A 12,470-nucleotide genomic window follows, 5' to 3' on the forward strand; every position below is an offset into this window, starting at 1 on the left:
GAGAGCAATAATTCTAGCCCTAGACCTCCTCTGCAACTTAAAACATGCAACTTCTAGAATTTTTTAAACATCTCCTATTTTTAAATGTAAAAGTTTGTCGCCATTCCACGAACGGCACAATGTTGAAGCGTGACATGTTGGGTATCAATTTACTCGGTGTAACATTATCTTTCACAATATAAAAAAAAATTGGTCTATCTTTACTGTTGTCTTATTTTTTTTAATTAAAAAAAGTGTATTTTTTCCCAAAAAATAAAAAAGTGCGCTTGTAAGACCGCTTCGCGAATACGGTGTGACAGAAAGTATTGCAACAACCGCTATTTTATTCTCTAGGGCAGTGATGGCGAACCTTGGCACCCCCAGATGTTTTGGAACTACATTTCCCATGATGCTCCACTACACTGCAGAGTGCCAGAGCATCATGGGAAATGTAGTGCCAAAACATCTGGGGTGCCAAGGTTCGCCATCACTGCTCTAGGGTGTTAGAAACAAAAATGTATAACATTTGGGGGTTCTATGTAATTTTCTAGCAAAAAAAAAAGTTTTTAACTTGTAAACAACAAATTTCAGAAAGAGGCTCGATCCTTATGTGGTTAAAGCATGTGAAAAACCATGAGGGTTTACAACCCCTTTAAAACTATTCCCTCCAGCAGCGGGTGCGGTCAGCGCTAAGAGGGCTTCCATCTTCCCCCGGTCTTCCTTCCCGGTTTGTGGCGTCTGGCTACACGAGTGGCAAGGGCTGAAATGATGTCACTCCCGCACTCTCGGCTACTCGGGTATGGTATGCCGGACCTTCAGACCGCCTTGCGCTGGTGACATCACCAGCTGCATTCAGTGTGACTATCTCCTAATCAGTACAAGTTTAGGGGAGATTCACTGTACCTACAGGTAAGCCTCATTATAGGACACTCTCGGCGCTGGGAACGGGTAACCAGAACAAACGCTGGTGCGTATATAATGGCGCCTTGGAGCAAGATTCCTCTCCGTTACGCCAACAGGGTGGTCTTCTGGATGCTTTGGCACTTTGCTGTGTCCCTGGTAAACAGAACCGAGTGGTGGGATGGCCTACTACATATCTGACCACCAAGGGGTTAACTGTACTGCAGATTCGCAGAACAACAAATTTTTATCTTTAGAAACAATCGTATCGATCCAGAGTATTGACCAGAAATTGTGCGTCTCTTCTGAAGGCGTAGAGGTGTCCAATTTAGGGTCCGGCACTGCCGCGCCAGCCATTGTTTGCAAATGAAGGGTGGGGAGGGAGGCCCCGGAGGCCAAAGAGGGCCCATGAATCAAAACATTAGACGCGGCCGCGTACACGTGAAACACATTAACTACTAACAAGGGGTGCTTGGCAGAGAAAATTTATCACCGACTCCAAAAATGATACACAAAACACTAACTACGCCTATTCAAATCAAATCTGATTACATGTATACAAAGTGTAACCGACAACAGCCGCGCCTTCCTCGCCTCCACCCGCAGTGACAGTTATTATTTGTGTTTTTTTTATCAACAGACTGTCTTCATTATCATGACTTTAGATAAATATCAAATCAGAAGCGATTCAGGAATTTCTAAGGGTTCATTTCCAGAAAGCCTTCCCTTCAGTTTTGCACAGCTGTACCGGCTCCTCTCCTGGACTGCAATGGCTTACTCTGATTTCCCCGCACACTGTGAGCTTCTTACATTGTGTATTAGAGGCTGCTGCACATCACATAGAGCCTGTCTCATTTCCTGGCTGGAGGACGTCCTCCGTCATCTATCACAGGTATCAAGCTGGTGGCCCTCCAGCTGTTGTAGAACTACAAGTCCCATGAGGCATTGCAAGGCTGACAGTTACAAGCATGACTCCCACGTGCAGATGCATGATGGGACTTGTAGTTCCAACAACAGCTGGAGGGTCCCCAGTTTGACGGGCCTTGACCTGCCGCTTTTATTCATTGAATTTCAGTTCTTTGAATTATGGAGACTCAGCTTTAAATGTGGGCGTTACCTAGGGTGGTCTACCTAGGAACACCCACTCCTCCAGACTCAGGCTGGCCATAGACAGAGCGATTTTATTTTCTGCAAACACGGGTTGCAGGAAAAGAAAATCTTGATTCCCCCATCAACTCAGTCAGTGTTAATGGGGGAATCCCTCCTGCGGAGCCATTTTGTTCTCCCAGCGGCAAGCAGCTTCCCCCACCCCAACCCCCATCAGTGATTATTGCTAGTGACTATAACAGTCGCTAGAAATAATCGCATGCAAAAGCCGACAGGCTGATTGTACCTAAGTTCATCAACCAACTTGGTACATCCAGCCTCCCCATACATGGTTCAAATCTTGGCCGATCCGTGCTGAACCTGCCGAGATTCCAACTGTCTATGGCTGGCTTAACACCGATCCCTTCTGAACTGTCCGAGATTCCAACTGTCTATGGCTGGCTTAACACCGATCCCTGCTGAACCGGCTGAGATTACAACTGTCTATGGTTGGCTTAACACCTATCTCTGCTGAACACGGCACAGATTCAAACCATCTATGGCTGGCTTAACACCTATTCCTGTTGAACCGGCACAGATTCAAACCATCTATGGCTGGCTTAAAGAGGAAGTAAACCCTGATGGGTTTACTTCCTCTTTCATTCCCTGCAAAGGCAAAGCATAATGGACTACTATGCATCGCATAGTAGTCTATTATGTGTCACTTACCTGACACAGGAGCCAGCGAAGTCACCGCTGTGCCCTGTAGTCCGGCGCATCCATCTTTTCAGTGGGTCTCGCAGCTCCGCCGCTGTCATTCGGCGAACCCGCGATGACGTCACTCCCGCGCATGCGCACGGGAGCCGAAACGCGTGGCATCTTAGTCATCGATGATGCCACGCTCAGTGCGCCTGCGCGCCGCATGCCTGTCTTCGGGCAAATATCTCCTAAACCGTATAGGTTTACGAGATATTTCTTGGACCTACAGGTAAACCTTAACCTAGGCTTACCTGTAGGTCAAAGTAGTTTGTAAGGGTTTATAACCACTTTAACAGCAGTGGGAGCCAATCAGGAGAGAGAGGGGGCGGAGCTGTGTCGCGGCTCTGTGTCTGAAGGGACACACAGAGCTGTGACTCGGCTGGGGTGCCCTCACAGCAAGCTGCTTGCTGTGGTGGCACTCAACAGGTGGGAGGGGCCAGGATCACAGAAGAGGGACCCAAGAAGAGGAGGATCTGGGCTGCTCTGTGCAAATCCACTGCAAAAGAGCAGGTAAGTATAACATGTTTGCATACCTCCCAACTTTCTGAAATGGGAATGAGGGACACCTATTAGCAAAAATATGTAGGCAGAGGACATGCCTTCTGCCACACCCCCTAAAGGAGAATTGTATAAAAATAAAAAAAAAGAAGATTGGTTAAACCCACAAGTGCTTTTTTATCACTACTATTCCTTTATATTGGCTTTTGGAATTTTAAAATGCAGCAATTTAGAAATTGGATGAAAGGTTTAGCCCTGGAAAACACTTTTTGAAAGATAAATAGTACATTTTATGTACAACTATATGGATCAGACCAAAATGAGGGACAATCATCAGGAAAGAGGGACATTTTTCCAAATCAAGGACGGTCCCTCGAAATCAGGGACAGTTGGGAGCTATGCGTTTGTTTGTTTTTAAAAACGAGACTTTACAATTACTTTAAATCCCATCTGGTCCATCTTGGAAGTGCAGGATGGAGAAGAGAGAAAGTGAAGGGCCTTGTGGACGGCCTTCCCAGAAGAGTTGAAGCTGGTATAGCTGCAAAGGGTGGGCCAACTCAATATTGAACCCTACGGACTAAGACTGGAATGCCATTAAAGTTCCTGTGCGTGTAAAGGCAGGTGTCCCAATACTTTTGGTATATATATATCTCTAGCCTGACAGGTTACTCTTTAAATTTAGAGCGGGCTCCATGTTGTGATGTCAGTGGAGAGAATTGCGAGAGCTTGGGACATCTTGATGTCTTCTGTGAGGGTGGATCAGGGTGGGGGAACCCGTCCGATGTGCATTTCTTGGTTTATCTGTTTAACTATCAGAGCGGAGATCTTCATAGTTTTCACAGGAGGGTACGGTGTGTTTATTATCACATGCGAGATAGACGTCAAGTCAGGGGCGTTGTGCAATTCTCAGGACTAGGACACACACCTGTCAGGTACTTCGGAGACTTCAGCTCATGCATACGAGTTCTTTATATACCACGATGTGTTCCAGCTGTTATGCCAACCAGGAAAATAAGTTGGCACGCTGACCTTCCACATAAGAAAACCATATGGCAATCCAGTATAGTGTTGTTGTCATCATTGTATTTTATTATTGTTTCTTTTATGATGATTTCATTATTAGACACTGCGTGTCTCTAGTAATGATCGGGAGTAGGCGGGCCTGGCTCCCAATCATGTCAAGGCTGTGACGGCTAATCACATTGATCAGGCAGACCCTCCCACCACGTTCCCGGGTGTATTAGCCCAGTTAAAGGAACATCAAGGCTGGGCAAGGAGGGGTAAAAAGATGCAATGTATGTCCCTTGGTTGGCACATTACATAGATAATCTCCAAATCAACCGCAATCTGAGACTGATACGTATACCCTGATTTGACCCTCTGGTTTGTTATGTTCTATGCAAATGTATTAGATGTGTTATTGGTTACACATTGTGGATGTAATAACCTGGACATGCCTTTTTTGATTTAAATAAAATAATATAAAAAAAATAAATAAAAAAAAAAGGATGCAATGTAATTAGATGCTCCTGACATGCTCGGAGATCTGCAATGTATCTACGTTTATTTATATATTAACAAGCACTGATGCTGTAACACATGGTGACCATTGCTGACAAAGCTACACAGACTGGAGCCTCAGCAATCAAACAGCTTGTTCCGGAAGCTACACCAAATGGGGTCCTGGAGGGAAAGGGATTTGAAATGTACAAGTAGTAATAAAAAAAAAAAATCACATTGCATCTGTAGTCAGTAGGAGGAGGAACCATCTTTGGTGTCAGTGGAAGGAATTCTGCCCCGTCGTTGGCGTCAATGGAAGGAATAGTGTCTCGTCGTTGGCGTCAATGGGACGCTAGTGTCCCGTCGTTGGCGTCAATGGGACGCTAGTGCCCCGTTGTTGGCGCCAATGGGACGCTAGTGTCCCCTCGTTGGCGCCAATGGGACGCTAGTGTCCCCTCGTTGGCGCCAATGGGACGCTAGTGTCCCCTCGTTGGCGCCAATGAAACGCTAGTGTCCCCTCGTTGGCGCCAATGGGACGCTAGTGTCCCGTCGTTGGCGTCAATGGGAGGCTAGTGTCCCGTCGTTGGCGTCAATGGGAGTCTAGTGTCCCCTCGTTGGTGTCAATGGGAGGCTAGTGTCCCCTCGTTGGCGTCAATGGGAGGCTAGTGTCCCGTCGTTGGCGTCAATGGGAGGCTAGTGTCCCCATGTTGGTGTCAATGGGAGGCTAGTGTCCCCTCATTGGCGTCAATGGGAGAATAGTGTCCCAAGGGACACATAAAATGCAAGCAAATGTCCACATCTGGCCCGTGGGCCACAGTTTGGAGACCACTGTTGTAAACTTTTAAAAATAAAAATATAAATATAAAATGGACCGACAGGCATGAATACATTCTAAATTTCTGTGTCAGTATTAAAAAAAAAAAAGCCAGGATCAGAAAAATCCGCCGACCGCCATTTTTAAAAGCAATGGCAGCCCCCGATAACACAGTGAATACCTGTATGTAGTATTTTGTTTTATCTTTTTATACAGATATCAATTCACACAGACACTTTCACCTGAAGTCTGGAATCACAACACACAGATGATTGGACATTTGTTGTTTGTTCTTCATATGTCATTTAGGAAACACACACACCTAAACATCACATTTCCTTATTCATTTCACCCATAAAGTCATTCTACATTGTGTAATACTTATGGTATGTTTTCATATATTTCATTTCCTTATTCATCTTACCGACATACTCATTCTATATGATGCAATATATTCATGTTGTTTTTATTTAGTGCTTGCGTAGTTAATGTACATGATCTTTATTTTTGGCACTTTATGTTTTCTGTTCAGCAATAACCACCTCTGGCCATTATCTATCAGTCCCTCCCTCATACCAGGGTGAAGGTGTAATCCTTGACTACGATCTCTAATTTCATCCCCCAATCCAATCACTGTCCAAATTTTACCACCTTCACCTGCATAACATTTCCAAAATTTGCCACTTCTTTACCATGTTACTAAATCGCTCCCTTGTTATCCCTCGACTATTCCATCTTCCTCCTCATTGGCCGACCTCTACACAGACTATACTCTCTTCGGTCCATCATGAATTCTTCTGTCTGATTCATCCACCTTACCAACCTATCAGTGTCCTCCACCTCTCTTTGCCAATCCCTACACTGGCCAATCAGTGTCCTCCCCCCTCTCAGCCAATCATTCCACTGGTCTCCTCTCAGTGTCCTCCATCCCTCTCTACCAATCCCTCTATTGGCTTCCTCTCAGCGTCCTCCACCCCCCTCTACCAATCCCTCTGCCTGCCTCCTCTCAGTGTCCTCCATTCCTCTCTGCCAATCCCTCTATTGGCTTCCTCTCAGCGTCCTCCACCCCCCTCTACCAATCCCTCTGCCTGCCTCCTCTCAGTGTCCTCCATTCCTCTCTGCCAATACCTCCACTAGTCTCAGCTCAGTGTCCTCCAGCCCTCTCTGCCAAACCTTCCCACCAGCTTATGCTCATTGCCCTCCACCCCTCTCTGACAATCCCTCTACTAGCCCCCACTCAGTGTTCTTCACCGTTCTCTGCCAATTCCACCACTGATTCCTGCCCAGTGTCCTCCACTCCTCCCTGCTTACCCCTCCACTGTCCCCCATCCCTCTTTAACAATCCCTCCACTGGCCCTCCGCTCAGTGCCCTCCACCCCTCTCTGCCTTTCGCTCTACTGGCTGCCATTCAGTGTCCTCCATCCCTCTCTGCCAATCCCTCCACTGGGCTCCACTTCTTCCAACCCCCACCCCCTTACCTATCCCTCAACTGGCACCTGCTCAGTGTTCTCCACCCCTCTTTGCCAATCACTCCACTGGGCTCCACTTAGTGCCCTCCACCCCTCATTCCCTTACCAATCTTTCAACTGGCCCCTGCACAGTGTTCTCCACCCCACGCTGGCTATCTCTCCACTGGCGTCAGCTAAGTGTTCTCCACCCCTCTCTGCCAATCCTTTAACCGGCCCCCACTCAGTATCCTCCATTCCTCTCTGCCAATCCCTCCATTGGCCTCCATCCCTCTCTGCCAATCCCTCCACCGGCCTCCATCCCTCTCTGCCAAACCCTCCATTGGCCTCCATCCCTCTCTGCCAAACCCCTCCATTGGCCTCCATCCCTCTCTGCCAAACCCCTCCATTGGCCTCCATCCCTCTCTGCCAAACCCCTCCATTGGCCTTCGTCCCTCTCTGCCAAACCCCTCCATTGGCCTCCATCCCTCTCTGCCAATCCCTCCATTGGCCTCCATCCCTCTCTGCCAATCCCTCCATTGGCCTCCATCCCTCTCTGCCAATCCCTCCATTGGCCTCCATCCCTCTCTGCCAATCCCTCCATTGGCCTCCATCCCTCTCTGCCAATCCCTCCATTGGCCTCCATCCCTCTCTGCCAATCCCTCCATTGGCCTCCATCCCTCTCTGCCAATTCCTCTGCTGACCATAGACTTTGCATCCAACTATGTCACTAATGTGCTTTATGAAGGTCCCCGCCCTTTGCTTTGTGTGAACTCCATTATCGAGTACATAGCTACTACTATATACACCCCTAACCAAGTTCAATAGAAAACGGGAAGCGAGAGGAAATCCCTGAAAAGTAAGGGAAACCCCGTTTGTCACCAAAATTAGTTCCCTCTCGTTAGAAGATTTTTTTTTTTCCTCTTGGCCTGTTCTGGTGACAACCCAAAATTTGTGATTGTTATTCATGCTTGGTAAGCAGGACAAACAAAGAGGAAGAATCACCCTAACAGGGGCACAGACAATAAAAACCAGACAAGTGGTTCTAATCCCTCTCCACTTCTTACAAAATAAAAAAAATAAAAATACTTTAAAGGAGTGCCCTGGGCCTCTGTCGATGACATCACTGGTTATAAATAAAAGAAAAGCAGGTGAAGATTTACCTGACCCGACTTCTTCCTTTTCTCCCGCTTTCCAAAAATGCAGGCCAGATCGGTGTCACTGCGACAAGACAGGTCCTTTCCTGCATGACAAACGCAAACAAGAAGATTATTTGAAGTACTGGAAGACACTCTGTTTTGTTTTATTATTAAATAACATTCTAAATCCAACCAGATTAAATGCCCGTCCAAACCAAACACCGGGAGCTGAGGAAACCACTCACTGCAAGCAGCTCCACCTTCAGTACACAGCGTGTAACCGCCATTGAACGCAACACTAAACGGCCAAAATGTACTGTAGCTTCTGATCTAGACTACTCATCGCCCTTTGCTGTCAGCACACGTCAAACCAAAATCAGAGTGGGCACCCACATCATGACACTCTGGGCCAGATATAGTTTGAGCCATTGACTGAACACCCAACAGCTACAGGACTATGTTGGGGGGGCCCATTTATCTGCTGTACAAGTCCACCTACAAGAGTTGCCTCTCTTGCCCCCCCCCCCCAACCTACTACTTGCAAGCCTTTTCAACTGACCCTTACCCTTTCTTTTCTTCTCTCGGTCTTTACCTCATGTTTAAACCTTCACCGCCCCCCCCTTCTTTATCCCTCACTCCATAAAGCCCAAGTAGAATATTATCCCTTTTACAGTGTGGATACGCCCACACACTGCAGGGGTCAATATCTCATTTCATCAAGGGGAGAGTAGAAACAGATTTACTTACCTGATGCGCCACTGCTCTGGTGGTAGACTGCCCCTCTGGGTCATGAAAACCAATGCAGGGTTATGGTCCCTACTTTGGATTTCATGACATCATGATCCTAGACTGCTGCAGAATGGGGGAGAAGAGGCTGTTGGGACTTGTCTAGCTGCTGGGAGGAGTGGAGGAATGGGCAAGTACATTTTTTTTGTTCCCCATGACCACTGGGCTCCAAACTCCGAATGCAGTCTTTGCTTGCCTTTTTCAGGCCCCTAGGGCACTGTTTCTCCCACTGGCACAAGGCACTATTTCTCCCACTGACGCCAACAATGAGGGACTGATCCTTCCACTGACAACAATAGGGGAACTATTCCTGCCACTGACACCAACAATGGTGCACTATTCCTCCCACTAACACCAATGATGAGGCACTGATCCTTCCACTGACATCAACAATGGGGCACTATTCCTCCAACTGATAATAGGGCACTATTCTTTCCACGGTTACCAATGATGGGGCACTATTCCTCCCACTGACAGCATCAGCATCAATGGGGCATAATTGCTTTAACTGACACAAATGATGGCACACTATTCCTCCCACTGACACAAATGATGGGGCATTATTCCATCCACTGATACGAATGATGTGAAACTATTCCTTTCACTGATACCAATGATGGGGCATTATTCCTCCAGCTGATATCAACAATAGAGCACTATTCCTCCCACTGACAGCATCGATGGGGCACATTTCCTTTAACTGATATCAATAGGGTACTATTCTTTCCACGGATATCAATGATGGGACACTATTCCACCCACTGACACAAATGATGGGGCATTAGTCCATCCACTGATACCAATGATGGGGCACTATTTCTCCCACCGATACCAATTATGTGACACTGTTCCATCCACTGACACCAATGATGGGGCACTATTCCTTCCACTGACACCAATGATGGGACACTATTCCTCCCACTGATACTGATGATGTGGCACTATTCCACCCATTGACACCAATGATGGGCCACTTTTCCTTCCACTGACACCAACAATGACAAACTATTTCTCCTCCTACTGACCACAAATGCTATTCATTTTTTTTCTTCCACTGACCACAAAGCCTGAAGCATTGTCTGCTCCCACTGGCCACAGTCTTGCCTCTCTAAAGTCTGAAGAACAGTAAACTGGTCCTTTATTTAGAAAGTTTGGATACCCCCGCTCTAGACCAAAATGAACAAATAACCCTTCCAGTGCAGGCACAGCCCCACTGCAAGGGTTACTTTATTAATTGCCCCGAAGTTAGACTTTAAATAATTCTGAAACTCTTCTGCTACACACTTTTGACCTGCAAGGCTGCCCTCTTGCCAAATCCTACCAATCCTTCACTGGTACCTCTAGGATTTCCTTCTCCCCCACTCCTTATACATCAAGCACTGTGACCTGGTCTTGGAGTTATCATGAATACATTCATCCACCCCAGAACCCCATAACAGCCTTAAAAAAACACCTGTAGGGCATTTTCCCTTGCACAACAACAGAAGTTTTCCCCACGCTAGAGCGAGTGATGTCATCTTGGAAATGGTGTCTAGCAACGGCAATATTATATATGTAACCATACAACCAATATGACTGTTCTATCCAATCTGTCATGTACTCCTCTTTTCCATGTTCAATACTGTATCTTGGAAACATCCAAAGAAAAACCATTATGGAAAGTAAAACAGAGTGGGCTCCTGTTTAACTAACGTTTTGGAAACCGTTACTGGAAGACTTTCGTTTTGTGCTAACTGTTAATAGAGCTGGAGGCACTCTGTAAAATCCAACGCTTGTAAAGCGTTATTATTCTGGGCCAGCCTGAATTCTCCTTCCTTGACACATTTCACCCACAACGGGGCTTACAGGCTATTAAGTCGAGCTGTGGCTGAAATGCGTCAGCAAGGTTCCTTTGTGTTGCTTGTCAAGAATAATAAAGCATTACAAGTGGATTTCAGGTATGCGGTAGAGCTGTACAAAAAGAATTTAAAAAATCGTGATCTCGATTCAATCCCCATCATGATCTCTATGCAGAATTTCCAGATTTATGTAACAAGTGTAGAGAGTTCTCTGCTCATTCAGCTGTCAAAAGAAAGAAAAAAAAACCCAGACATACTGCCAAGTTTTTTCACAACATTGTCCCTGCTGGATGATAACTATATACATTGTAACTTTTCATTCTTAGATCAAAGGGATTAACTTGGTCTGTATGTAGATAAGGGAAGTTTAACCACTTAAAGAAAAAAATACCGCTGTCAAAGCGAACTTTCGATAATCTGATCCAGATTAGGAGGGCCAGAGACCCTTGACACCTCTGGACTTTGTCTTCAAGTGATTTGACCTCTGCACTCAACTAAGGACCATACTGACTCTTCTTAAAGTAGACCACCCTAAAACTAAAATCCCTGCATCTACAGACATCGACGATCTAACACCAACCGATCAAACCCTGTGAAGAAAAAAAAAATAGTATACATACCTTTTCTGCAATTGATCCGACCCGATCCCACGCTGAGCTGTCAGCCTTGGCTTCCCTATAGGAGGTGGGTGCAGAGGACACATCAGATGAAGGAAGCACCATGGTAACTCTATGGGTGACATTTCACAGCTGTTGTCAGCTGTGTCCTCTGCAGAGCTTCCACCGCTGGAGATCGGGTTGGATTGGCTTCAGAAAAGGTATGTATACCGATTTCTTCTTTACAGGGTTAGATAGGGTAATGTTAGAATGTGCATGTCTGTAGATGCAGGGATTTTAGTTTTAGAGTGGACTTACACTTTAAAGAGGAGGCCCAGCCTGGGTGAAAATAAATGAAAAGTAAGCAGCTACAAATACTGTAGCTGCTGATTTTTTAATATTACGGCACTTACCTGTCCAGGGAGCCCACGATGTCGGCACCCCAGCTGATCTTCGGATCAACTCCCGGTTGCTGCCGCTGCCAATCCTGGTAAGGCAACCAGGCAGTGAAGCCTTTCGGCTTCACTGCTGGTTCCCTACTGCGCATGTACAAAGCAGGTCAAAAACCTGTCCCCCTGAAAGGTGCCAAATGTAACAATGGAGGGAGGGAGGAAGCGTATAAGCAGAAGTTCCACTTTTGGGTGCTTTAAGCATTTTTTCTTTTTAAACCCTTTTATTTTGCTATTGCTTAATAGCTTTTCTGTAATATCTTTTTATGGAAATATTTGAGGCTTTTTTTTCCCCCATTAAAACAATATTTAACCACTTCCCACCCGGCCAATGCACATATACAGCTGGGTGGGAGCCGTCTACTTCTAAAAGGACGTTCAGGAACGTCCTTCAGAAGGAGCGGGATCGTGCCCGCGCAGCGGCGCGATCCCGATGTGCTCGTGCCACCCGGACACGGCGCATCTCAGATCGGCAGGAGGGCTCTGTGATTGGCCCCTCCTGATCACATGACGGTCGTGTCCAATCACGGCCGTCATGTGATGTAAACAAACAGCCGGTTGCTAGGCAATCGCCTCCTCCCCTCCTCACACAGAAGTCATCGCTGAGGAGAGGAGAGCAGATCGCTGCAGCCGGCTGATGATCAGTGAGTATGAGCTGTTTTTTACAGCTTTTTACTCACT

General features: G+C 46.5%; 1 protein-coding gene across 1 annotated transcript in view; it reads right to left on the minus strand.

Moving 5' to 3' along the window:
* The window catches only part of LOC143989217 (PIN2/TERF1-interacting telomerase inhibitor 1-like), a 220,196-nt gene that overhangs the window by 124,590 nt on the left and 83,136 nt on the right, over window positions 1–12,470 (minus strand). Inside the window, exon 6 of the mRNA XM_077489276.1 lies at window positions 8,145–8,224. Coding sequence (XP_077345402.1) covers window positions 8,145–8,224 — 80 coding nt within the window. The remainder of the gene's footprint in view (window positions 1–8,144; window positions 8,225–12,470) is intronic.

The sequence above is a fragment of the Lithobates pipiens genome, unplaced genomic scaffold (assembly GCF_037356315.1).
Source record: "Lithobates pipiens isolate NorthernLeopardFrog02 unplaced genomic scaffold, aLitPip1_a1.2 Scaffold_18, whole genome shotgun sequence".
In the NCBI taxonomy this organism is placed as follows: Eukaryota; Metazoa; Chordata; class Amphibia; order Anura; family Ranidae; genus Lithobates; species Lithobates pipiens.